Raw genomic sequence first — 26629 nt, forward strand, 5'->3', positions numbered from 1 at the left:
ACACGTGATCACAGAAGTAGCGTCAGCACAAGGTGCCCCCTCCCCTGGTCTTTGCAGACATTCATACGCACGCCCTCGCACAGAGAGGAGAAATAAAGAGGGCGAGCGAGTTGTATAGAGAGAGATTGCCGGCTTACACTGGTGAGCCAACGGAGAGACAGAGACAGAGACAGAGAAACACAAACATACGAACTACCCACGAACGTGGTGTGTCGGGCAGGTCCATCTTCCTCAGCCCCTTCTCCCGCGGTCCTTCACCAGCCACCACGACCGTCACCACCACCGAGTCACCCCATGCACGTTGCCGTGGCACCCTCGCCCCTTCACGCGTCCATAGAGACCATGCGAAGCAGCAGCCCCGCCCCGGCGCGGCTGACGGGCTTCCAGCGCTACCAACGTCAACACAAGGTGGGTGAGGGGTCGTATGGCAAAGTGTTTCTCTGCACCGACGTCGTTGAGGGCGGCACCGTCGCCGTGAAGACGAGCCAGTGGAACTCCGGTGAAGAGGGTCTCTCCGTCTCCTCGATTCGCGAGGTGTCGCTCTTGAAGGAGATACGCCACCCGAACGTGGTGCGGCTGCTGGACCTCTTCACCGAGGAGAAAAAGCTCTGCATTGTGTTTGAGCGCATGGAAAAGGACCTGCGCAGCGTGCTCTCCACCCGGCAGACCCCCATTGTCGGCCGGAAGCTAAAGAACATGATGTACCAGCTGCTGAGTGCCCTGCATGCCTGTCACAGCCGCCGCGTCGTGCATCGCGACATCAAGCCTGGCAACATCCTTGTGAGCGCTGACGAGAAGACCGTGAAACTGGCCGACTTCGGTATGGGGCGTGCCTTCGGTCTTGCCCTGCAGAGCTACACCTACCGCATCGCCACGCTCTACTACCGCGCGCCAGAGGTGCTGCTTGGCGACCGCTACTACCTGCCCTCCGTCGACATGTGGTCTATGGGGTGCGTGATGGCCGAGCTGGCGCTGCGCCGCGCGCTGTTCCGCGGCGAGGGCGAGTACTCGCAGCTCATCACCATCTTCGGCATCATGGGGACGCCGAACGAGCAGGTTTGGCCTGGTGTATCGCGTTTGCCGCACTACAACGCCGAGTTTCCCAGTTGGGTGCCAACGTCGCTAGAGAAGCACATCCCTACCCTCGACCCGGAGGGGGTAGCGTTGCTGAGGGCGATGCTGCGGTACGACCCACAGCGCCGTATTACCGCACTGCAGGCGATGCAGCACCCCTTCTTCGACGACGTCCGAGAGGAATGCGAGGTGCGATTACAACAGCAGCAGCAGCAGCAGCAGCAGCAGTAGTAGTAGTAGTAGTCGCCGCAGCCGCACTGTCGCTGTTACACTTGGTTGTTGCTGTTGTGGCCGTCATTGACCCCCTGGCGCCCAAGAAGCCTGCTAGCTGAGAAAGAGAGCGGTGGGGCCCAAAAGAAGCGAGAGGGGAGGAAGAGTGGTGCAGCAACACTTCTGTTAACGAGAAGGGGGAAAGCAGGAGAGAGGGAGACACGCGCAGGCGCTCGTCGGTGAGGCCGATCTCTCGTGCAGACGGCGTGCCCCCCGCTCAGCTCTCTTTCGTGTTTTGATGGTTTTGTTTCGGCACAAGAGAGCGTCGCGGATGCGCGTCACTTCTCCTTGCCTGCGTGTCTGCATACCACTCACTCCGCTGCATCGCTGCTCGGCCATCTCCCTCCCCTCTCCTGCTCCCCCCTGCACCACCACCACCACCAAGGTGTGCCCTCCTGTCTCTCACCCATCATCCTCGCCGTTATAGACGTCCTTCGTTTTTCCTCCCTTTGGAGGGAGGACGGGACCGGTGTGCGTGTGGGTGATGTGAGGGGGGGGGTGATGGCGGAGAGGGGAAGCTCTACGCCATCACCCCCATCGCTGCTCGACAGCACGCGCGCTTGCGAAGGACGACTCAACGCCCGCAGAACAACGACAACAAATGCGAAGACGCCAACGCCCAGCGGGTACGGAGAGAGGGAGCGCGATGGTGGCACAACCAGCGCTTCTCGCTCCCCACCTCCGCTCCCTTCCGAGTCGCATTGCCATCAAAGCGGTCCAATTCCGTGCGCCGCGAGACCGCAACTCGCCGTGAGAGAAAGACAGGGAACGATGAAGCGTAGCTCAGCGAGAAGGCACAGGAAGGAGAACAACAGGGTTGAACGAGGCGGGGGAAGGGGGAGGGGGGCACGTGCGGTAGTACTGGCCGCCTCTCCCATGTCAATAGCTGATGGTGGACCCCTCCCCCTTTCACAGGTGGTAATGGTGGTGCTACCACGCGCATCGTGCAGCACCCACTATGCGCCACCAACCCCCCCTCTCTCCCCGCATTTCCAGCCCTTCTTTTCTCGCTATGCAGCCCGTCATGACTGGCCGACTCCACTCCATCCCCCTCTCCCTTCCCCCCCCCCATCCCACCCCTTCCTTCCACTCCGCCACAGTGCAGTACCACAGCAACCTGTCATACTCTTCCATGCATACACACCTGTCCCACGCACGCCTCACCTGTGATTCGTTTTGCTCTGTTTCCCTTGCTCCATCGGCGGTCGAGACCAGCGTCCCTGTCGGGGAAGGGGAAGAAACGAGAGAAAAGAGAGACGCGCTCATTTGCCCTGGGCTTCCGTGTGCCTCCTATCGCTTAGGGTCTCCGGTCTTTGCTGGAAGAACAGGCTCTACACAACCCCCACCGCCTCCGCTCTCCCTCGCACACCTGCCTTTCCGCTGCCTTTTCTCTGTGACTCTCAATTACCTCCGTACCAACTACACCCCTCTCCCCCTCCGTCTCGCTTTCTATCTCCCCTGCATAGCCCCATCGATTCATCGCCCCCCCCCCCTCTCTCTCTCGCGTTCTATACACTCGAAGAAAGCTGTGCGCGTGCACATCCGCCGTGTCGCTGTTAACGTTGGCTGGCTGATTCATTTGTGTGTGTGTGTGTGTGTGTGTGTCTGCCCCTCTCCTCCTCAATGGCGCTCACTGCCTCCTGCGACGCGTTGTACTTCCCGAGCGATCCAAGGGATAATGTACTCACGGTACGGTGGAGCGCGCAGGACGCGCCGCTGCTGCCGAACACAAGCGTCATCTTTAAGATCAAGTGCACCGCGCCGCACCTGTTCCACGCGCAGCCACGCTATGGCGCACTCCTCCTCGCCGACACCGCCGGGGCCTCAATGCCGAGCTCGAATCAGATGACAACGATTACGTTTAGCCTCCGCGGGAATCACGGCGACGGCGATGGAGGCATCTCCCCGAGCGGTGGAAGTCGGCAGACCGCGTCGCGTGCCTCGAGCGCCACGCCGGGCGGCCCAGCGTACCAGGAGCGCTTCGCCATCGAATACGTGCTGATCAAGTCGGAGCCGCTCGCCTTTCAGCAGATTTTGAGCTCCCTCGCCGACGCGGCGCGGATGACGGAGGTGGTGAAGAATATGTGGTCTCTCATCGCCTCCGGTGCTATTCCGCGCACACACCTCGGTGTTCAGGGCGGGATCAACCTGAAGGTGTACATGGAGAACGTTGTGCTGCAGTCCAGCGACCCAGCACCGAACGGCGGCGACGAGGCCACGAAGGTTATTGTTCCTCCCGAGGCCCGCCTCGTTGTCCCGATTGAATCGGAGCGGCACAGCGGCAGCGTCGCTGACGCCACCAACTCTCGCCGTACTCAGGCTACTGTATCCCCATCCCCACGGCTTTACAGCGGTGGTGACGTGGCGCACCACCAAGGCAGCACGTCGCTTGTCGCCAGACGCAAGCCCTCCGATGAGCTGCGTGCCCTTCGGGAGGAGATCAATACAATGCGCCGCGAGCCCGTCACACAGAGCAGTGCTGCTGGGGGAACTGTGCGCAACAGCCTCTCGCCGTCTGCGAACACACCGAACAGCCAGGCGCGTGGGAACCAGGGAAGTGCAGCAGTGGAGGCATTCTCCGCCCCTCGCGTTGCCGGTGCCAGCAGCTCTGACAACCTCATCATGAAGTTCAACCTGGGTGGCGTGGTTGGTCGCGTTGATGCTCCAGCAGCAGCGCAAAGAGGAGGCCTCAAGGTGTACATGGTGCTGACCTTAATGTTCGCCTTGTACATCAGCCTACTCTTCATGCGTCGCGGCGCAACACGCGCCGTAGAGAGCGGCAAACATGGTTGTGGCACCGGCACCCATGAGGCGGCGAATTCGTGCGCCCTTCAGGTCTCATCGCCGTAGGTGAAGCAAACGGGGAAAGGGACTGACACATTCATTCTCCCAGCACACGCGCGCACACACACGTCCGCCTGTAGACGTGCGCGCGGAAGGGGGAGGAGGTGCTCAGAGGCCTGTACACGAGGGTGCAAGCGCACCTCTTCTTGCACCGCCCTTCGGCATTCTGTGGCTCTATTGGTCTCCCGTAGTGGGTCTCCCCAAGACCTCTGGCGTCTTCACCCCCCTCCCTCCTCACACGCAAGGTTGACTTCCCCTGGTGTCGCTACTGTGTATCAAGGCTGGCACGTATGCTGGTGTCTGGTGTACAGGTACCTGCATGCAGGTACGCGTGCTCGGCCTGTTCATTCTTCGTCCGTGGAGTACTGCAGTCATGTCACGTACACAACCACGCGGGGTCGGTGTGTGTGTGTGTGTGTGGGTGTGCGTGTCAGAACTCATCAGTGGCATTCGAACGAGGTTTCAGACAGAGCGGAACACGAATGCCTTTCCACATGTGAGGGGATGACAGGGGGGCGGCCGGGGCTGCGTGGTGGGGCATACGGGGGAGGGGGGGCGGCCAGATGGGGGGCCCCGGAACCCCCGCACAACACAATAGAGCGCGCACGATACGGCGAAGCCCCGCCGCCCACCCTACCCCCAAAAAAATACGCCCCAAGCACCGTTTGAAGAAGAACATTCGCATCCGCATTCGCTTCTTTCCACTCCGGAGCACTTCATCCCACCTGAGTGCTGCCATGTCGATCAGGGTCGACATCAAGACAGAGGAATCCGCAGCGAAGTTCGTACAAACCCCGCAGCCGCTCAAGGAGAGGGGTGTATGATCGACTACAAGATGCTCCGCGAGACGGTGCAGTCTGCGTGGACAAACAGTGAGCAGACGCTCTGCATGGAGACGACGAGAAGGGCTGCCAGATGCAGCGGTGACGGGTGTGTGTGTGTGTGTGCGACTTTGCCCTGTGTTGCGGCAGACAGCAGGGCGCGCCAAATTGGAGGGCGGAACGGACGAGGGGCGCCACTCCTTGGCGAGGTGGAAAAAGGACAGGGCGACAGAGCGATTATAGGGAAGATTCCGTTAGCCGTGCGAAGTTCCACTCGCTCACCCCCAGTCGCGACGGTGATCGCGACGTACACCGTCTTCTTGGATGATGTCGAGGAACCCGTGGCGGAACTCGGTGCCATGACGGTGGGCGTTCCAGCCGCTTAGCCGCCTCTCTACCATAGCTGGTCTTGGGCGAAGCGTCTCCACGGCGGAGCTCTTCCGCCCCACAACTCTGCAGACAACCAGAAAGGGGAAGCAGGACGATGTCCCTGCGCACCGCGGCAACCCAAACAGAGGTGCAGGGGGGGGGCGGCGGAGGCAGGCAAAGAAGGCAAGCAGCCGGTCGACCCCTTTCCTCACCGCCGACGGGAAGACTGGGAAAGACGAAGCCGGCAGAATTGCCGACACAGCCGCTGGACAGGGCTCTTCGTGAGCAACACGCGGCGCTCTACGGCGCGGCGATTCCCTCCCTGAAAAACACAGACGGTAAGCGGGTGGGTGGGAGGGGGGCGCGCCTGTCTGCCAGGGCGGTGCATCTACTCGGACAGACCCGCACATGTCAGCGCAGCGACGTAAGCAGCGGTATCACCAGCGGTTCGAGCGGGCCACATGCGATGGCTGAGAGCTGTAGCTGATGCCAAGCACCCTGCTGAGCTTCGACCTGGCGAAGGCGGTCATTTCCACCTGGGCGTGCGGGCAGCAGGGGTGCGAGAGTGGAAGTGGTCAACCGCCTCAAGAGCCCCTGTGTTAGTAAAAGGTGGTGGGCCCACTCCACCTTCCCCTGCACGGGAGCCAGCCAGACCAATGCGATTGATTGGCGTTGCCAGTGCTCTCAGCAGCGAGCGCCGCGAGGAGGTTGGGGTGAGAAACCAAGACCCACCCGCGTGCCTCGCTGCACCTCGAGGAGACGAAGACGCCTCACAAGGAGCTCTCGAGCGCCCAGCCGCGCGCCGCACTCGTCCTGAAGCTGGCGTGGCACTCCGCAGGAAGGATGGGGCAATATCCGAGGGCTCGGAGAACTCGCCGACGACTTCAGTGTGCACATCTCACGACCCGCCATGGAAAGGGTGCGAAGCTCCGCGGGCCGTATGTGACAGGGGCGCAGTTGCCGCAAGAGGACGCGCTGCTGCTGCTGAAGCGGATGAAGTGTCGACGTCCACCGCAGCGCCTCTTTGTGGACGTGACGCGCTGGTACAGACGTGCGCCCGCCAGGCCGGTTCGGCGGAGTCCAGCCGCAAGGGCGGGCTGCAGACCCGCTGATAAACCATGGGTATCTCACAGCGAATCACTCGGCACACGCAGAGACCCGAGCGGCGATACTGTTTCTGCAGTCCCTGCTGTCAGAAGGGTCGGTGGGGGCCAGAGACCGGACACTGCGTATCACACCGGCCACGGTTGAGTCTGCAATGGTGGCAATGCAGGGGACGCCCCACGGCTTCGGCGGAGTCGGAAGAGGCCACCGGCTTAACCGGCTGTGCGCGCACACAAGACGCCTCTACTTCTCAGAGGGGGCGTAGATGCGGCGCTCTTTTACATTGCAGTACAGCAAAGCCCGGTGAATGGCCTGCTGCGCAGCCTCGCCAAGGACAGCGGCACTGCCTTTACTCGGGTCTGAGAAGTCTCTGCTATGCGGGCAGGCACTTGAAAGGCTGTCCCCGCTCGTGGCAACGCGGTCTGGCGGGTGACAGACTTCTCTCAGCTTTTGTCTTGTCTGCAGGGCTCAGCGAGGGATCGGTGACTTGAAGCGCAACCGTGGAGGAAGAGCCGCTGCGGAGGGCTTCTAGGCCGGTGCTGGGTCCTTTTCCGCTATGGGCTTGCATCGTAATCCCACAGGACCACCGCCAGTCGGCTCCGCCGTCGACGTGCTGGGAAGCCACCCCTCCGCGAAGAGCCCAGGGGAATCTTCCCTCAGTCCCCTTGCTCCCACCGGTGCTGAGAGCACCGACACTGTGTGATGCACACAATACTGGTCACGATACCAAGTGAACCATTCATACACCCACCCGCAGAGACGTGCGACGGCGGGGAAGAGGGAGAGGGCGATGTCCGATCCTCCCCGAAAAGGCCGCTTCGCAGCGAAACGAGGCCTGCGAGCGTAGCGGAGATGCGGGCGAAATGTATCCTCCTCAATATGGGCGGAGGGGGGAGGAGTGCCGAAGAAGCGCGTGCGCAACGAGCAGGAGCTGCCAGCGATCTGCATCGCTCTCTTTTTGATCTCTTTTATCGTCTCTCTCTCTCTTCCTAGTCGCACGGCAGTACGGTGACGTACGCACACACCGACGCGAGGCGTGCCTCTGCAGCTGCACAGAAAGGAAGAACGGATGTGGGTGGCAGGGACCGAACTCCGTGGCTGCTCCCTGGGTGCACTTGAGGGAGGGAGTGGCGGTATCCACTGTCTCACACCTATCATCGTCTCTCTGTCTCTGGCGTGAATCGTCGCTGCAGCCACTTGCCACGCCTATGCTTTTCTTTGGCTTCTCCCCTCGGCGTGTGTCTCCCCCCATGGGACCTTCCGTCTTCACCTCCCCTCCTCTCCCTCCCCTCCCCTCCCTCTCTCCCTCTCTCTTATTCCGTTCACATCATGTTGCGTATTTCCCTCACCCCACAACTCGACCAACGCTCTGGTGCAGTCGCTCCGGCTCTTCGCGCCATACGTACACCCAACTTTGTGTGTGGGTGGGTGTACGTGCAGAAGCGTTGGCCCCCCCCTCCTCCTCCTCCTCCTTCCCTGCTTGCAGGCACCTCATACCCCCCCGACTCTCACAGCAACGAGCAACACACACTCACCTACCTACGCACAGACACCACGAGAGAGGAGGAAGCCAAACACACTGGCAGGCGCAGCACATTTCATTTTTTGGGGGGAGGGGGGTAGCTTTGTTTCCAGCAATGAGCAGCGGCACCTCTGCCCGAGCCCCCTTCACTCAAGGCATTGCGGGGCGCGCTATCAAGACGCGTGTCAAGTCGAATCTCGGTCAGCCCTACGCGAAGCGCTTCTATAACAATGCCTGGACATATCGTGTGGCTCAGCTCACCACATCGAACGTGCGGAGTATGAAGAAATCACCCATCGCCATGGGCTTGGACAGCGGCATCGGTGGTGGACACAGTAACGGCGGATCCTCGCATGGCAGCGAAGATGGCAGTAGCAGCAGCAGCGGCGCAGAGATGCCAGTGAAGAGCGACCTGCAGCCGCACGCCCTTCACAAGTTCACCGGTGAGGAGGACTGGTCCATCGTCGTTGCAGTGCCAAAGAGCTCTGAGCACGTGTACAACCTACAGGACTGCTCCAAGGCCAGCCTCATGCTGGGCCACACAGATCCACAACTGTTTCATTGGTTCAGGGAGCTTGGTGCCTTGCCGCCACGCTCACTGCTGTCGGGGCCGATGGAGCTGCTGCGCGGTGATTTGCAGGCGGAGGCGTGGGAGCAGACCTTCTCACGGCACCCGGTAATCCATCGCATTGCGCAGGACATGTGGGAAAGCGACGAGAGCAAGACAGCCGAGGAGGCCGTGCACATCGCCAAACGGGAGCAGGAAGAAGATGAAAAGCGTATGCGCCGCATGAGCAGCAGCGACTGGCGCGCCAAGTTCCGCGACCGCGAGCGGAACCCGACGCGTGCAGAGGACGAGGAGGCACCAGTGTATGTAATCAAGCCTGAGACCTTCTCTCTCTTCCGCATGAAGCCGGATGTGCGACTGTGGATGAACATTGCTGGGCAGACGCAGCGAGTGTGGAATCCGGTGGTACCCGATCACGACCCGCTCTGCCGCTGCTCCCACCGCTTTATCCGCATGTTGAACCTGGGTCGGCAGAAGCTTGTGCCCTCGCTGAACATGAACTACTCGCTGAAGCTAACAAATGCCTTCATCTTCGAGATTGACGACCGCGGAATGTGGGCAATGGGCACGCAGGAAAACGTAGCGGACAAGAACGGCATCGTGAAGGAGGAGTGGATGGAGCTGCGGCTCGATTTTGGCAAAAATATGGCTATCACGACGGAGCAGGAGATGGAGTGGTGGGTGCGCGGGCTGACAAAACTAGGTGCGCCGGAGCTATCACAAACGAATAGCAGCATCGATGATGCCGGCTTGAGCCCCGAGGACTTCGAGTATCGACACATTTGAGCAGAGGAAATGGAAGAGGGAGGGAGGGGGGTAGGTAGGTCTTGGCGGCGGTCGTGGTGGTGGTGGTCATCGTCGTCATAGGGGAAAGGCATACTCATCTGTGCCACCCTTCGCCTTTTCCCTACCTCCGTCTCTACTCCCTCCTCCTCCACCTCAGCTTCACATTGCGCATGTCTGTGTTGCTCGTACACGCACACACACCCACATGCGTATGCATGTGGACGCTCAAGTAGACTGGCGCCTTCTCTTGCGTGCTCTCTTCTCTTTTTCTCGTCACCTGTCAGCAAGCGAACCGCGCCCAGACGCTAACGTATCCTTCATGAAGAGTCGAGGCAAGAAGTGGTCAGTAGACGGGGAAGGCATGCGGGGGTCACACACACACACACTGGGTGCGTCTGTGGATATGGATGTGCAACATGAACAGCAACAAAGCAGAGAAGCGTCATGCAAGCTGAAGTGTGGGTTGGCTCCCAACATCACTTCCTCTCCCGGCTTTACCCTTCGCCCGCCCGCGAGGCAGCCAGCCAGCACCCCTCATTTCTCCCTCTCACAGCTATTACCCTAAAGCTGTCTTCATATACCTTACAGCGGAGTCGGACACCTAACCGTCCTCATCATGTCCATCTCCGTCTCCCCCTCGGTCCTCTGTCTTTCGCTCTTCTTGCGCATCTTACGGTCACCATCATTCATCCCGCCACGCCTCCGTGACACTGACACACCCACACGCCCGCACATACACCGAAGTTGTCGTGCTGCAGTCGTCCTCTCTCCTTCCCTTTCATATTCGCCTCCCTCCCCTGTGTAGCACATTGCACACCTCCGTCTGTGGGTCGCCTCTCGTGTCTGCCGCTGTTCGCCTTTGCTTGTCGAGTTGTTGCTGCTCTCTTGCGGTTTGCCAGAGCAGTCACAGTGCGTGTGAGTCTTGGGCATTGGTAAGGCTCAGTCTCTGTGGTGCACCGCCCCCCCCCCCTCCTCCCCGGAGGCCACTCGCTGTTTTCAGTCCCTCGCGTCGCTCTGCACGCGTCGTCACACGTGCGTTGTACCTCGTCAGCCTTCCCACCTACCCACCCCTCTCACGCACACGTCGTTGGATTCGATTGCTCAGCACTTCGGAATAGACACACCTAAAAATATAAAGACAGGCGACAATGGAGCACTCTGTATCCAGTCGCTCTCCCAGTGGGCAGTGGTACCCGCAGCAGCAGCAGTGGAGCCCCGCGTCAGGCACAGCAACACCGATGGTGATGATGGGCGGCGGCCAGCCCGCAACGGTACCCGTCAGCGCTGGTTCTGCCATGGTGGGCAACTCAGGCATATTCATCAACAGCCAGGCGAACGTTGGTGGGCAGCCGCGCCCCAGCATGACACCACAGCAGCAGATGATGATGATGCAAAGCATGTACACACCGCAGAGCCAGTGCTGTGCCCCCTGCTGTGGCACGCAAGAGAGCAGCCTCTGCCCGCAGCCTGGCGAGCCGGTCAATCCATTTTGCTGCACCCCAAGAAGACCGGATCAGGAGCCGAAGTGGTGGGAGAGTGTCTACCGGTACTTTGACTGGACCTTCCTCCTCGCGTGCGTCATATGCGTGCTCACGATCGTGGGCTTTGCGATGGTGATAGCGACCAGGCGACAGGACAACCTTTTTGCCGTCTTCGACGTGCACAACACAACTGCCCTGGAGAAAGCCATACAGCCTTTTATCCGTTGGATAAATGTGAGCGTAGCCCCACCGATTGTCAGCAGAGGCGGCAGTATAAACAATTTCGCCAAGGGCAGCTTCTCGGGCTCCTTGAAGGCAGCTGAGAGGACCCGCTTTATCGCAGCAGAGCACGACATTGTAGCCGCCGCGCCGTTGGGGCCAGTAAAGAACCCTGACCTCACCAAATCGTCCCTAGCGCCGAAGTGCACGCAGCGCAAGCTGCTCGGCAGCTTTGGGGTGATATGCATGGAGGACAACCTGCACGCCAACACGCTCGTTGTGCAGCTCAGCTACTGGAGCAACTCGCGCGACACGCTGTGGATCCTGGCGATGGTATACAGCATTTTAACAGTGTTGTATGCTGTACTGACCAACGTGCACCGGCATTCGTCGTCCACCGGGACGGGTGACCCGCACGGGTCTCCTTCCACGCTGCCGACCATCACCCCACAGCAGCAAGAGGAGTTTGTGAAGATGACGCCACAGCAACAGCAGGCCTTCATCCAGGAATTCCAGCAGCACGTGGCGGTGATGCAACAGCAGCAGCAACCTAACGCCGCATTCCTGCCACACAACTCGCCGAAAGGCGGCTGCTGCGGCACCGACAGCGGCATCGAGTTCTACGAGACGCCCTTCTACGAGTTTGTCCGCATGGCGTGGTTTGCCTCGGGAATCACGGCTTTTGCCTGGACGTGTAACCTCTTCATCTCCTTCTGGTCCTTCGACCAGTTTTACATTCGCGAAACCACAGGCCCACTACGCACCTTCTGGGTGATTTACTCGCGCAGGATGAATGCCACCCTCATCGTCGTGACCGTCTTCCTCGCGTGGCCGCTCTGCAACTTTGTGCTTGAACTGGTGATGTTGGTGGCCCTCGTGCTTCCCTGGCTGGTCATTCGCTCCACCTGCAAGCGAGGAATTCAGATGTATCGCCCAGCCCTGCCGCTCTCGAAGATGCCAGGCTACATTCGGGCAGACATGTTCTTCATGGACTTCCAGGATGTCAAGCGACTTGGCTTCTCACGGATGGCGTGGATGATGCTGACCGACACCGATAAACCCTTCTTCGAGGGCTGCGAGGACCCCACAGTGGACAAGGATCCGGCTATGACACAGCTCATGCAGCAGCGCATACAGTGGAGTCAAATGATGGTCTCCATGGTGCCTCCCTGGGTGCAGCAGCAGCAGCAGATGGGCATGATGGGTGTCGGTGGTGCGGGCATGATGCAGTTGGGGCAGTCGACACCATGGCAACGGCAGCTTGACGTCAACGCACAGACAACCCTACCGGGCAACACGCCGCTGCAGTCACCGGCGCAGTACCCCGTCGAGGATGCCGAGGGCAGGTCTCACAAGCGACGACGCCATCGCAGTACGCGCGATCACCGACACGGCGACCCGCTGGCAGTGACGCCGATGGAGACGTCAGTGGGACTCGCTGCAAGCGGCAAGGAGAACTCGACCCGTCACCGTCACCGTCGCCACAGCCACAGCCACAGTCGCAGCCGAAGCCGAAGTCGCAGTCACAGCCGCAGTAAAGGTGCCTTCGACGGGGGCATACCGCAGCCCCCAGGCACGGACGCTGCTGTGAGCAACGGCGCCATGGTCCCCGCTGATGGGGTGTCCCGGCATCATCATCATCATCATCGTCACAGCCGCAGTCGAAGCAGGGCTGCCGGCGAGGACGCGAGTGCGATGGCGGTTGCCGTGCCCCGCGGCACAGGTGACGCAGGACACAACGGCGGCGCGTCGGCAGCGGCTGAGTTAGACGCTCTCATGCAGCTTTAGCCGTGCTCTGTGAGGCTTACTTACGTATGAAGAGCAACGCCACATTCGTGCCTGTCTTCTTGTGTCACTGTGCGTGCACGCGTGACTGGGTCTGCGTGAGGCGAAACCCCTCGCGCGCTTCTCCTGTTCTGTACTTTATATCGATAGCCTTCAACATCGCTGATGGATGACCGTAACGCTGCAGAGAGGCTCTAGCGCATTTCTGTGAGCCTCTCTGGGTGAGAGCGAGTGGGCGCGCTACTAGAGGATTGAGGAGGGGGGAAGGGGGGGCAGGATTAGAGGGGAGAGGTAGCTGCCGGGGCGAGAGCGGCTGTGTACCTCGTCCCTGCGTGCTGTGCAAGCAGCAGCAGAAGACAAAGATGGCGATCGACCATTCCTAGTGGCCTCTCCCTCCCTCCCCCACCCTCCTCCCCACGTTCTCTGTGGTGCCTCATCGTCGCTCCCGTTTGGTGCGGTCACCGCCGCCTGCCGTGGCGTTCGTCTCGCTTTGCGCCTTTTCCCTCTCATCCCCCTGCCGTCCTCCGGTCTTCTGCTTGCTGCCAACCTGACGCTTCTGCTGTTGCGTTCTCCGTGTGGATTAATCTGTGTAGAACGTCCACGCGAGCGAAGCATCGGGGGCGGGGGCGGGGGCAGTGGAGAGCGTGAGGAAGGGGAGAGAAGGAGGGGGTGGGGGACCGTTTGTGTTTGATGGTCACGTGGTATGAGACGGATGCGCGTCGGTTGGCGTACCCTCACTCGCACATGTACGCACAAGGAGAGGGAGGGAGACAATCATCTACGCGTGCATCCAAGTCTCCCCCCCCCTCCCCCCCCTCCCCTCCCTCCCTCTCTCTCTCAATATTTCTGGGGTCTATTGTGTCCTCAATGCTTGACGAGTGAGTGACACACAGCCGATGCGAGCGCGAGAGGGTAGAGGGAGGGAGGGAGGGAGGAGGGAAGACGGCCAAATTATTCTGCGAAGCGAGGGAGACGATGGTCGTTATGACGGTAACGATGTTATAGAGCCGTAATAGATGGACTTTCGACATACACAACAAGAGGAGAGAGGAGAACAGCAGGAGGGGAGGGGAGGGGAGAGAAGCCAAAGAGGATGGAGAGAGAGAGTGTGTGTGTGTGTGGGTGAGCACATCAAGGTTCCCCCTGGTCCGCCACCACCTTTTCCCTCTTGCCGTCCCTCCCTCCCTCCCCCCCTCTCTTCCCCCTGTCCATCCTCAGCAATGATGTCTCTCTGGTGGCGTTTTGATTTGATTTGTTGTTTTCTGTGCTTTCCTTTTTTTGCTTTTATTATTTCGCTCCCCCCCCCCCAATTACGCCAGCAATGGACGGACTTGGGCACCGGCCTCCGACGCCAGGCCGGTATCCCCTCTCCACCGCGCTACACGGATGCGACACGCTGAGACAAGAGGCTCCTTGTCGGCAGCCGTCCCTCACCAGAAGGGCAAGGATGCGGGGCTTACGAGGCGACAGGTGACCATGCTCGCCCAGTTCTGCCCAGCCGCCTGTCCGCACTTTAGATTCCGGCAGCAACACCATGAAGTGAGGTTGGTGTGCTGCCTGCTACGCCGCTGGCATTGTAGCGCCCCCCTCCCCGCCCCCACCTGTGTTTGGCAAGAGGGCGGCCCATTCGGGGTTGTGCCCGGTACGCTACGCGGGATTCCCGGATCGCTGGAGGCTTGAAGCGCACCGCACGCGCGCTCCAATGGGCATCTCCCGTCGGATGTCTGTTGCTGCTCTCCCTCCCTCCCTCCCTCCCTCCCCTGCGTTCCCCCAGAAGGGCACGCGACGAGTTCTTTGCGCGAAGGCACCTACGTAAGCGCACGGGTCCCCTGCGGCCACGGACTCACGGCAGCGTTCTGCCCGTCGCGGCACCTGCAGGTGAAACCACCCACACATGCCTCTCTCCTCCGTGACACAGACGGAAATTGAAGATACAGGCAGCAAGTCCCCTCCACTCCCCTCCCCCAGCAACAGCGCTGCCCTCTAACAGAGAGAGAGAGGGGGGCTGTGCGCAGGCGCTGTCAAAGCACAGCCACCACACGGCGCGCGTATTCGCATCCACAGAAAAAAAGCGCCCAGAGGCCAGCAGAGCGCGAGTGGTGGGACGGAGAAAGCGCAAGGGGTTCCACACGAATCAGTCCCAAGGTGCGGGTGCGCGAGGCATGCGGCATCTCCTACATCCAACCAGGTGGGCTGATGCGGTGTAGAGGAGCGGGTGCATGACGAGAACATTCCGCACCACATCATCGAGCCCTCAAGACTCTGGAGAGACACCACGCCATGTTATGGAGTGCCACCGCCTCAAGGGACTGAGGGTGAAGCATGCCGTACAGGCGGGGCGCAGGGTTCCAGAAACCCGTGTCCTGCAGCTCGCCAGCTTCCTCCTCGAGCTCATTCGGCATGCACCTAGACCACACCCTGCTACCCGCAGGATAGACGCCAGCACCTCAGTCCTTGAGCGAGACTTTGAACGCGGCTTGCTCGGACTAGGACATGCAGTCCACCCAAGCCCGCTTGCCGCCGATAGTGAAACGCGCATGCCAATAAGAAACGAGGAAGGACAGGTCAAGTCTGTTGGACGCCTGAGCCGGTTCGACGGCAGGGCGGTTCGTCCCAGACGATGAGAATTTATAGCTGTAGGACAGCACAGGGGTATAGGGGGAGGGGGGCTGTGGCTGTAGTGCGTATACGGTGTCCGACTCGTTCGTTGTGGAGGCCGACACGTTTGAAGGCGGAGGAACACGATCACCTGGATGACTGCCCTTCTACAAGTAGCGAGCAGGACGTCTGTAGGAGGTGATCGATGACGTCAGGTGATGTCTTTTCGACAGGCGAAGTGACTGCGTGGCTGCACCGGGCGGTAAGTAGGCACTTTTGTCTGCTCGTTTCCCTCTTTTACGGCCTTTACTTCTCCCTGATGAGGACAAAGTGAGGAAGCCGCCAGCGGCGCCTGTGTCGATCGCCACTCTCTCGCTCCCCCCCCCCCTCGCTCCGTTCATCGTTTCTTCGGAGTGTGATGCTGTGTGATGACGTGCATGTTTTCGCTCCCCCTCTTCTCATGCTTTTCGTCTCGCCGTGTGCTTCTCTGTTCGCTTTCCCGACTCTTCCTCCTCCCCTCTGACCCCGCCTCACCTCAGTTCCACGGGTGCCTCGCTCGTTCTCTCCTCGTGACTGTGTCTGGCAGGTCTTGAGTAACTAAATTCCCCTTCCCCCAGTCTCTCTCTCTCTTTCATGCTGACCACTAGACAGGCAATTACACCAACGAGCCAACAAAATCGCCCTCACTTTCGCTCGTGCTTGTGCGCGCGTGCGCTCTGGGAGAGTGCGCGGTGGTACTCACGGGCACATCCGTGCAGGATGGGACTAACTTCACTCCCAGCTTCGCTTCTTCCGAGAAGAGAATGGCATGAACAGCAAGGCGGGCGAAGGAGGGGAGAGGAGACATGGTTATTGAGGAAAAGAAGCACCTATGCGCGCTCATGCGTGTGGGGTGACTCTCTTCATAGCACCCTACCCCCTCTACCGCCACCACACAATCACCTGCTTTGTCGGTGCGGTTTCTGCCCCTCCCTCCCTCCCCCCTTCACTCTTTCGCCTCCCTCACACTCACTCTTGTTCGCCTCTCCTCCTCTTCCCCCTCCCCGCCGCCGCCGCCGTCCCTCACACCCTTCGTTGCTGCTGTTCTCTCGGCGTCTCCCTCTCAACCACCAAGCGCACACGCCCCCCCCCCACCCATACAACTACGTACGTGATGGACGAGCAAAGTAACCGCGAGATTTACCGATCAAAGACGTCAGTATCGACACGAACACACCGACGCGCAGACAAGAGCGAGAAGAGCTAAAAAGAGGTGGCGGAGAGAAGCAAAGTGAGCAGTTTCAGCCATGCAGCCGCCCTCGTCATGGCGTATCTACGTCGGCGATGACATCGGCGCTAGCGGCACTGGTGCTGCTGGGGACAAGGACAACGGTCATGCAGCAGCAAACATGGAGGAGGATACAGCGCGCTTGCTTGACTCGGCATTTGTGCGGCGTGCCCGCTACATTCTGCAGACCCTCCCAGCGAAGATTCGCCAGCAACCGTCTGCCGCGCCGTCACCTGTGCTGCGCTGGCTGCTGCTGCACGAAGCAGGGGAAGGACAGAGCAAGGTGCAGACAGGCACGACGCCCGCTGTGACTGATCGGCCCAGCACCACTCCCACGCCCGCCCCATCGTCTGCCGTTGCTGGTATGTCAGCAGGGGTTTCGACAGCAGCAGCCGCCTCAGCGCTAGCGCGTCGAGGTGTCGGACCAAAGGACCCGCTGCTTCAGCGCCTGCTGAAGCAGCAGCAAAAGGCGGCTTTGTCTGCCTCCGCATCAACGTCCGCCACGCCGACCTCAACCGTCACCAGTGGCGGCACGAGCACGCACATGCCCTGTGCGTCTCACTGGACACAGCGCCCGTTCTCTGCCATGACGTCTACCAGTTGGAAGGTATTCCGGCAACAGCTGGGCATCACCGTCGAGCTGGTAGCGCCGACGCAGCTGCCCACTGAGACCAGCGGCTCCAGCGCAGCGCAGCTGGGAAGCTTCGTCAAGACGTTGTCTCCTGCCGACACGCTGCCGGCGATCCGCTGCTGGGAGGAAGCCCAGCTACCGCTGTCACTTGGCCGGTGCGTCACGCACGCGTACGCGCTGCCGACGGCGGTGCAAGCGCAGTGCGTGCCGGTCGCGCTTCTCCCGCGGTTGGCGCCGTCGGCCACGAGCGCGAACAGTGGCGGTGTAGCTGGTGCGGCTACGGCAGCAGTGCTTGGCATGGACATCCTCGCAGTAGCGGAGACCGGTAGTGGCAAGACTGCCGCGTACCTCGTGCCGCTGCTATACCACGTGCTGTGCCGGGCACCAAAGCTACTGGGCCACCCCGACCGCATCTCACTGGGGCCGCTGAGCTTGGTGATTGTACCGACGCGCGAACTGGCTGAGCAGGTGACGGCGTCGCTTCTGCAGTTGTGTGGTCAGGCACCAGCTGCCTCAAGTTACAGCAGCGGCGGGGGGCAAGTCTCGCAGGACACTATCCGAGTTTGGGAGACGCATGAGGTCGATGTGAACAGCACTAGTGGCCACGACGGTACGTCTTCTGTGGCCGCGGCGTTGGCGGTGCGAAATTATCTGAGCGAGCTGCGCGTCGTCAAGGTTATTGGTGGCGAGAGTCGCGATGCGCAGTACGCCGCCCTCGCCCGCGGCGCGCACTGCGTCATCGGCACGGTGGGCCAACTGCACGTACTTCTCGAGGACCGCTTGCTCTCGCTCGGAAACGCGCAGTTCGTCGTGATGGACGAAGCGGATCGGATAATCCACGAGCAGCAGGAGGAGCGACTCACTGCCGTGCTGGAGCGGTGCCCGCAGCCGCGGCAGACAGTCATGTTCACGGCGACGCTGAGTACGGCATGCGCGGCAGTGGCGAAGCGGTACCTCAGCAAGACCGGCTACTACCTGGTGCGGACACCGTATCGGTGCACCTCGATCCGTCAGTCCTTCGAGCTGGTCTCTGACACCGGCGCCCCGCCTACGGGCGCTTCCCCGGAAGCGGTAGAAGGACGGCAACAACGACACACGAAAAGGGGCGAACCGCAGCCGCAGCAGCGGCAGCGTCGCCTGCACCCCCTCATACACGCGCAGAAGTTTGCGCGACTGGTGACGTGGCTCGTCTACGCCACAGCCCCCATCATCGTCTTCGCCAATGAGAAGTTGACGTGTGACGCGCTATGGGAAGAGCTGCGTGCCGAGGCGGAGTATCTGGACGCACAGCAGGAATACTACACAATCAAGGACATGGTCGGGGCGCCGCCCGAGGGCTTGACATTCCGCGAAGACATCGCAGGTGGTGAAGGAGCGATGCCATTCACCTTGTCGAATATGGCTGCACGGCACACGCCGACGTTGGCGAACCTCACCTCCGTTGCCGTCGTACACTCAGAGCTCTCGCAGGCTGAACGGCGCTCTCTCGTGGCGCAGTTTCAGCGGCGCCAACGGCACGTTCTCCTCACAACAGACCTCCTCGCTCGTGGCCTTGACGTGGCAGGGGTGACGCTTGTGGTCAACTACGATGTGCCGTGGGCCGCCACTGCCTCGTCGAGCGACGCGGTGGCGCTGTACATCCACCGCATCGGCCGCACCGGCCGCGCCGGCGCCACCGGCGTCGCCGTCACCTTCGTCACTTTGCCTGCCGCGATGGTGCAGCGGGCGGAGGTGGTAGCGAGGGAGGAGACGGAGGTGACGGCGACGCCGAAGCAGTCCCATGGCCCCGTAAAGGCGCACCGAGCGGCACTTCGCACCGGCGGCGATGAGGAGGACGACCTCGCCGCCCTCTGTGAGCTCTTTGACAGTGACACACGCAATGTCTGGATGGCAGGAGCGGCAGCTTCATCGTCCACTGCGGCAGATAACGCCCGTGGACGCCGACGCCGCAGTGGCGAAGACAGCGACGACGCGGAGGCGTACAACAGCGACAGCGACGACGACCAAAACAGCAGCAGCGCGGACGCTACGAACTATGCAAGCGGAAACGCGAATCACAACAGCAATGGCACGCGAAAGCCGTCAAGGAAGCGACACAAGCGCTCGGACGCCACCTTCGCCAGCGACGCCGCCGTGCTGCGGCCTCTCTGGTCCTTCCTCATCGAGTGCGCCGAGGGTGAGGGCTGCCGCGATGGTGCGGCGGCGCTGCAGCGCGGCACGTACGCGAAGATCAGTGTTCCACCAGCGTTGGGGTGCATCATGATGCAGCTCTCTGCCAGCTCTCAGTACGGCCGCATTACCTTGTAGAAAGTTGGCGGTGTGTGTGTGTGTGTGTGTGTGTGTGTGTGTGCACCTGCCCGCAACTCTTTCGTGTTTGGGGGACTTCAACCCACCACCACCTCCACCTCGCCTTTCCCTACACACTGAGGAAGGAGGCATCGTGCCCTGGCGAAAGTGAAACGGAGAGAACGGTGGGGCCGTGATGCGGAGGACGGTTTGATCGAAGCCGCTCTCGCGCGCACTGCAGTTGAGCTTCCTCACTCACTCAGAACTTCATCGTTCCATGAAATGCTAAAGCGATGAGAGAGAAAGAGCAAAGGAGATGCTCTTCAGCACCTTTCCGTGGGCTCGTGCGAAGGTCTTGAGGCGCAGTTGTGCGACACCCTCCCCTTTCCTCCTTCGCTCCAACCTCAGCTCGCCTGCTATGTCGCTCTGTCTCCCTCGGTCTCGCTGTCGGCCTCTCCCTTCGCCTCCTCCTCCTACCATCTCCGCCCTCTTTCTTTGGTTGGGTTCTTTTCGAAGTCCGAGGGACTTAATCAACTCATTTGTGTGAGTGTGCGCGTGATTGATTTGAGCGCCGCCGCCTCTCTCCTCCAAACTGCTGACTGAGTCTCTGCCCTGCTGCCCCCCTTCAGGAACGAGATGCTGCTGAGACACATTGACAACGTCGAAGAACGCTTCGACCAGGTACTGCAGCGCTTGCGCGATGGGGTGCGCCGCCGCGACGCCATCCTCAGCGACATCCGCCAGTCTATTCATGCCGACGGCGAGCTTCACACGTCTCTGCGTGAGATCAGCAACGTGCAGTACCGACTCATGCCACAGTACGTCCACCGCAGCGCGACACTGGCGCGCACCGTCGTGGCGAACGCGTCGCTGGCAGAACGCAGCTCAAAGCGTGTGCGGCGGCTTGACGCGCTTCTACAACGCGTGCAGGAGACGAGTGCCATCGTGGACGCCATGAAGGCCATGGAGAACGACGTGGCGCAGGTGTCGTCTGTCCTGGCGTCGGGCGACATCGAGGCCACACTGCTACTCCTGCGCTCGTACGAGGAAGCGCAGCGCGTCCTGGCCTCAGTCTCTCCGGCCACTGCCGCTGAGGATGAGGCCTTCTCGTCCACAGCAGCGGCAGCGGCAGCGGCGGTGTCGAACGCGGCACCCAACAGCGACGTCATGCGGAACGTTCGAGCAACTGTGCAGGCGCGCCTGCTCACAATGATTGAGGAAGCCGTACAGGTGAACGACAAGCTGACCATCATGAAAGGGACACGGCTGCTCGCGGAGCTGGGCGAAGGTACAACGGCGTCGCGGCTGTACAGCGACTGGATCGCTGACCACACCATTGCCGCGCTGGCAAAGCTCATCGACAGCGAAATGGAAAAGATGGAGGACCCAGCGAGGGTGGCCATGACGCACCTCGCACTCGTCTCGCAGTGCCTCGACAACGTCGCCGCCGCGTTCGAGAATGACGAGGAGTTCACGCGTGAGGCCTTTGGCCCACAGGGGCCGCTGGCCCTGCTGACAAAGCTGCACAGCCGCGCCACTGCGCGATGTGTGCCGGTGCTGAGTGACTTTATCGAGCGCCGCAAGGACGTACTGGCCCAGCTGGAGAAGCACGTTTCAGCCGGCGATGGTGCCAGCGCCGCTGGCACCATCTCTAGTGGAGCTCTTCGTGCGTCGCCCCCGCCCATGAGCGCTACTGCTGACGCCAACGATAATGCGGTGGTTGCCAGTGCCCGACGCGCTGACCAGATTCTAGAGGAGATCAGCCACATGGTGTCGTGCGGCTACATCTACCTCTCCTTCGTGGAGCGCAAGCAAACGGAGTACGAGAAGCGGATGAAGTCAGCAGGTGCGGCGATAGCGACAGAGAGCAACAAGGCCGAGTCAACCTCGGCAGCCACCGCTGGCGAGGTGGTCGTGGGCAGCACTGCCGACAACCTCTGGCGCACCAGTGACAACGCCCTCCTCAACTCCATGCAGGAGATTCTTGCCTTCTATGTGCCCCTGCAGAACACGTACTTCACAATCGCGTACGACCAGGCGGTCGACCTGCAGCTGCGCGCGATCCGTGACGCGACCAAGGAAGCGGCAGCGGCGACGGCGCGTGCCGGTGGAGGTACCTTCCATGCTGAAGCAGGAGCAGGACACACCAGTGCGCCTGCAGCAGCGGTTTTCGCGCCATCAGCAGCGACCTTCATGTCGGGACTGCAAAATCTCTACTCGGTTGCCGCCAGCAGCGCCGACGAGCTCATCACCTCCGTCGGCGGCGGTGGCGGTGGCGCTGCGGCAGGAGCTTCAGAAGAGCTTGCGTCGCTCTGGTATTTCACCCATAATGGGCAAGTCACGCTGCCGGATGACGTCTTCTTCGTGCTGCGTCTGGCCATTCATCGTGCCATGAACACCAAGTCAGCGCAAATCTGCTCCGCTGCTGTGATGTCCGCCATGGACGTGGTGCAGTTGCGGCTCCTGCCAGAGATAGAGTCGCACATGGTGATTGTGCCCACAGGCAGTCACGGTGGTGCCAGCAGCGCGACGTCCAACTCGTCTGCTGCCGGGGGTCGGCGACAGGCAGGTGCAGCACCGCACGGCGGCTTCCTGACACCCGAGGAACTGCACTGGGCCGGTGCGGCGGAGCGGACCGCGACGTACCTGTGCCGCATGGGCGATGAACTGCAGCAGCTGTGCGAGACAACCTTCTCCGCGACTCCGCATAATGTGACGCGCTTCCGCGAACTTGCCGGAAACATGCGGGAGCTGGGAACAACGCTTCAAGACAAGCAAATCCACGACTGGCTTGACACCTTCGCGGACGTATGCTGCGACAGCGTGCTGCCACCGCACATGGAACGCTTTGCTGCCGTCTCGTATGACATGAAGGAGGAGGTGTACTACCACTACGAGCTCAACGACGTGTGGGTGCAGGCGTGCTTAGTAGACCTCGACGCCGGACTTCAGTACCTCCATCAGCACCTGGCAGGCACGAAGCTCTTCGACGTGCTGCTTACGGCGATCGCGCGGCGGGCGGCGACGGGGACAAGCCGCGTGCTGCTCCGTAAGCGATTTAGCCTCTTCGGTGCACTGCAGGTGGACAAGGACGTGCGTGCGCTGCGCAGCTTCTTCGTAGCGCAGGCACAGAACGACCTGACCCCACTCCGCGATGCCTTTTCGGTGCTCAGCTTGATGGCAACGCTTCTGCTCTCCGACAAGCCAACGGACGCACTGGAAGAGGCAGCCAACACGGCGCTGACAGCGGAGGAGAAGAAGAAGGTGTTGTTGACGCGCGTCGAGTTCCGCAGGGAGGCGGTGATGGCGCTTCCACTGTGACGTATTGACGTGTGCGTGTGTGTGTGTGTGCGTCTGTGCATATCTTCTTGAGCTCATCAAGAGGACGATGCGTGATGAGCAGAAGACGGAATGACGGGCAGGGTGTTCGGGAGGTGGATTTTAGCATGCTGATGCGTCTGCGTGTTTTCTTGTCTTGCTCCCTCGCTTCCGGCTCCGTGCAGCCACACCCTCCCTCTCCCATGCCCATTGATCATCCCTGGCCTCACCCCTCCTCTACTCCCCCGCCCCCCCCCCCCGCAGTCGCCCACCTCTCTCTCTCATCTCTCTCCGTGGTTTCACCGACCTATCGTCTCCTCCTCCCTGCTCCTCTCTACTTCCGTCTTGGTTGTTAGTGTCCCTGTGTGTACCACGTGTAGAGAGGGAGAGCTACAGTCGTCATCGCTATCATCTCCCTGCCGTCTTTGCGTATTGTGGCGCTGGGTTAGCTCTCTTCGCTTGGTATCGCCTGTCGCTCGCGCTCTTCTTCTTCGCCGTCGTAGCGTTTCATTTGACGCGTGCGCGGCTGTCTGTGTGAGTGTGTGTGTGCGGGTGTGCGTGTGTGTCTCTGTCTGCTTATCGGTCAACCTTGCTCGCACATCGCGGAGAGCTCGAACAGTGAGCAGCATCCGTACAGCACAAGCACTGCTCATGAAGCGGCAATTTCTGCCCCACACACCACCGTGCCAGTCGCGGCAGCAGAGCGGTGCCTCGGCAACGCGGATGTTCACTGGCAATGCTCAGGAAAGTGAGGACTTCGCCGAGATGGACGACAGTCACAGTGAGGTCGGCTTCGATAGCAGCACAGTGTTGCTCTACGACACCTCGCACCAGCTTACCAACAAACCAGCTGATGGGCCCAGCGGTGAGAGCGGCACCGGCAGCAGTAACACAGGCGCCTCGCCGTACGCGATGTACGAGCCAACTTACGCGAATAAGCAGCACGGCCTGCTGGGGTCTGTGTTTAAGGGTGAGGCAACCGTCACCGCAGCGGGCTGGAGCGGTGGCTCGGTGTTCCCGGCTCCGGACGCCCCTTACTCGCAGCCCCTGCTGCATCCACCCCAGCCGCCGCACCTACTGCCGCCTCCCTACCTCAGCGCCGCGTCAGCGCAGCCGCCTTTCACAGCTAACAGCTTGGGCATCCTCGGCCCCGGCACCACCGCCGAGGGGGGATCTGGGCCACCATTGACCTCTGGGTACTTGTCGCCAACCACGGCTACAGAGCCAGGCACCGGCGCGGCGGTCAAGGTGGTACCCCCAACAGACGTGCTGAAGGTGCCCCTACACGCACCGCGCCTGCGCGTCCCCGCGAACCTTCCGCTGGAGCAGACGACATTGCTCGACCTTCTCGCCACCGCCGTCGTGCAAGGCGGACCAACGACGGAAGAGGAGATTGTGAAGCGCGAGATGGGACGCGGCAACCTGGCCTTTGCCTTCCTCGGCGAGAAGTTCAATCATCCCTGCATGCTGTACTACCGCTGGCGACTGTACTCGTTGCTGCAGGGCGACACACTCGTCTCGTGGCGCACCCAACCCTTTCAGATCGAAGAGGCACGGCGCGCCTACGTATGGGTGCCGCCGCCACCTCTTAAGGTCGGTCCGGAGTGCCTCGTCGGGTTGCACCAACCAGAGCTGCTGGACCCGGTCTTCGCAACGGGCAGCGGCACTGACGCAGCGGCAACGGCAGGCGGTGCTGACGACGAAGAAGGAGCAGATGTGATTGTCCGCATGGCACATCGTCGCGGCGGCCGCCATCGCCGTCGCCATCACTGCGGCCGAGACGCAGAGGCCGACATGAAGAGTAAAAGAAGCCGCCATGATGCGGGAGACGAAAGGGGCCATGGAAGCCGCAGCCCCAGCGATAGCAGTGGCAGCAGCAGTGGCAGCAGCCTGCAAAGCAGCAGCAACAGCAACAGTGAATCGGACGACGAGCAAGATAAGCCGAAGGGCCGCCGTGCCACTTTGGCAGAGTGTGGTAATGGCGACGAGGAGGCAACCAAAGCCAAGGACCAACCGCTGGTGCAACCTCCCGTCAGCACAGGCGCAGAGGCCATGTCCTCTGAAGCAGCACCAGCCGATGCCGCCCGCGTTCGACTTCCGCCGCCGTCTGCGCAGTGGATCTCGCGCCAGTGCACGGCGCACCGGCACGTCTTTGCGATCCTGCAGCCGCACTTAGTGGCGAAGTGGACGGCGCTGCTGAACCCCTACGCAATGGCCGACCCCGCCACCGTGGGCAATAGTGGCCTTGCGACTCTCTGCGAGCGCTGGCTGCGACGAGACGAGGTTGCATCTCGCATGGCGTTTGCAATTCGGCACGCCGTTGCAATGCACCACCTCCTCAGTATCCTGCTGGATGCAGTGGTGAAGGTGGCATATGTGGCAACAGCGCAATCACGTCAGCAGCCAACCGACTCCGTCGACCACCTTGACAGCAACGTCTACTGCGTGGAGGCGCTGTGGTACCTCTTCGTGCTGCACGACATCGCGATGAACGCGTCCAACGCGCCAGAGACATCCACAACGTCGGCGACGAGCGTCAACAAGAACGCCCCGAACAGGCAGCAGCCACTGCAACCGCAGCAGGGGCTCGCCACTGCCGCCGCCGGGATAGTGAGCGGTGCGACTTCGGCTGGTCGAACCGACACAGATGAGGAGCTGTTTGCCTCTGAAGGAAATCTGGAAGCACTGGAAACCCTCTACGACGTCTTAAGTCGCCAGCACCTGGCTACCCATGCAGGAGCATCAACGTCCCCGTCGCCCGCGGCTGCAGCAGGAGTAGCAACAGCCACTGCGGTATCGTCGCCGTCGGCGCCAGGGTCAACTCTGCGTCCTCGGCGCCGTCAGCGTCATCCGCAGCGGCGTTCGTCCTACGAGCGGTGCGGCGATGCGCTGGAGATGATTCTTCCGACGCTGATGGAGGCGTGCACGGCAATTGCTCTGGCGGTGTCCATGGACAAGGAACGGCAGCGGTCGCAGACGATGACGGCATCATCGACTCGAGCCCGTCACTTCAAAGTGCTTCCCCCTCACCAACAGCACCAGCAGCAGCAGTCAAAGACGAAGGACAAGCTGAACGCCACGGAGCACGAGTCGATGATGCCGTCATCGTCTGCGACGCTGCCCGTCAGCAGTGGCCCTGCTCTGTCGCTGAGGCTTGACGCAGGATGTGATGCGGCCGCCGCGACGACGGCATCGTCGTCGTCCACATGGTCTCCCTCCTCCCCATCCGCGGAACACAGAGTCAACACGGCTGCTGGTGGCGGCGCAGAGACGGCAACGCCATCGACATCATCAACGTCCTCAGCCCCGGCGGTGATGCTCCTTTACTGGCTCAAGACATTCCTCGTTGTTTGGATGAACGTGGAGCAGCCGCTTCAGTCGCCGTCTGCGGGGGCAGGTATGGCGACCGGTGCCGTCGTACCGCCTGGTACGGTGTGGCCAGACTGCCAGGCCAACGCGGCGGACATGCTGGACGTGAAGCTCACCTACCACGTGAATCCACAGCACGCGTCGCTGCTTGGGCTTGACGCGGCATCGCAACAGCAGCGAAGCGTCTGTCATCAGCCGCCGCTGCTGAGCGCGCGTGCCTGTGCAATCCTAAAGGATCGCTACAGTTTTTTGTTTTAAGTCCGCAAAGGACAAGAGATGTTGATCGTATGACAGAGAAGTGGTGGAGGTGGTGACAA

At 61.3% G+C, this 26629-nt stretch overlaps 7 protein-coding genes across 7 annotated transcripts, besides 1 other annotated feature; all 7 read left to right on the plus strand.

Moving 5' to 3' along the window:
- Positions 1-342: 342 nt before the first annotated feature.
- Positions 343-1305, plus strand: LPMP_050530 (protein kinase, putative; the record flags this gene model as incomplete). Its single annotated transcript, XM_010705515.1, has 1 exon — positions 343-1305. The coding sequence occupies one exon, from the start codon at positions 343-345 to the stop codon at positions 1303-1305; it is 963 nt and encodes a 320-aa protein (XP_010703817.1).
- A 1662-nt stretch (positions 1306-2967) lies between these two features.
- LPMP_050540 (hypothetical protein) lies at positions 2968-4194 on the plus strand (the record flags this gene model as incomplete). The annotated part of the gene is made up of 1 exon (XM_010705516.1): positions 2968-4194. The coding sequence occupies one exon, from the start codon at positions 2968-2970 to the stop codon at positions 4192-4194; it is 1227 nt and encodes a 408-aa protein (XP_010703818.1).
- A 3925-nt stretch (positions 4195-8119) lies between these two features.
- On the plus strand, positions 8120-9358 carry LPMP_050550 (FMN-binding protein, putative; the record flags this gene model as incomplete). The annotated part of the gene is made up of 1 exon (XM_010705517.1): positions 8120-9358. The coding sequence occupies one exon, from the start codon at positions 8120-8122 to the stop codon at positions 9356-9358; it is 1239 nt and encodes a 412-aa protein (XP_010703819.1).
- Positions 9359-10506: 1148 nt separating this feature from the next.
- Positions 10507-12846, plus strand: LPMP_050560 (hypothetical protein; the record flags this gene model as incomplete). The annotated part of the gene is made up of 1 exon (XM_010705518.1): positions 10507-12846. One exon carries the CDS (start codon positions 10507-10509, stop codon positions 12844-12846), a length of 2340 nt encoding a protein of 779 aa, XP_010703820.1.
- Positions 12847-14168: 1322 nt separating this feature from the next.
- Positions 14169-15568: a repeat region.
- Positions 15569-16727: 1159 nt separating this feature from the next.
- Positions 16728-19646, plus strand: LPMP_050570 (ATP-dependent RNA helicase, putative; the record flags this gene model as incomplete). Its single annotated transcript, XM_010705519.1, has 1 exon — positions 16728-19646. The coding sequence occupies one exon, from the start codon at positions 16728-16730 to the stop codon at positions 19644-19646; it is 2919 nt and encodes a 972-aa protein (XP_010703821.1).
- A 615-nt stretch (positions 19647-20261) lies between these two features.
- Positions 20262-22946, plus strand: LPMP_050580 (hypothetical protein; the record flags this gene model as incomplete). Its single annotated transcript, XM_010705520.1, has 1 exon — positions 20262-22946. One exon carries the CDS (start codon positions 20262-20264, stop codon positions 22944-22946), a length of 2685 nt encoding a protein of 894 aa, XP_010703822.1.
- A 648-nt stretch (positions 22947-23594) lies between these two features.
- Positions 23595-26570, plus strand: LPMP_050590 (hypothetical protein; the record flags this gene model as incomplete). The annotated part of the gene is made up of 1 exon (XM_010705521.1): positions 23595-26570. One exon carries the CDS (start codon positions 23595-23597, stop codon positions 26568-26570), a length of 2976 nt encoding a protein of 991 aa, XP_010703823.1.
- Positions 26571-26629: the final 59 nt, after the last annotated feature.

The sequence above is a fragment of the Leishmania panamensis genome (assembly GCF_000755165.1).
Source record: "Leishmania panamensis strain MHOM/PA/94/PSC-1 chromosome 5 sequence".
Classification (NCBI taxonomy): Eukaryota; Euglenozoa; class Kinetoplastea; order Trypanosomatida; family Trypanosomatidae; genus Leishmania; species Leishmania panamensis.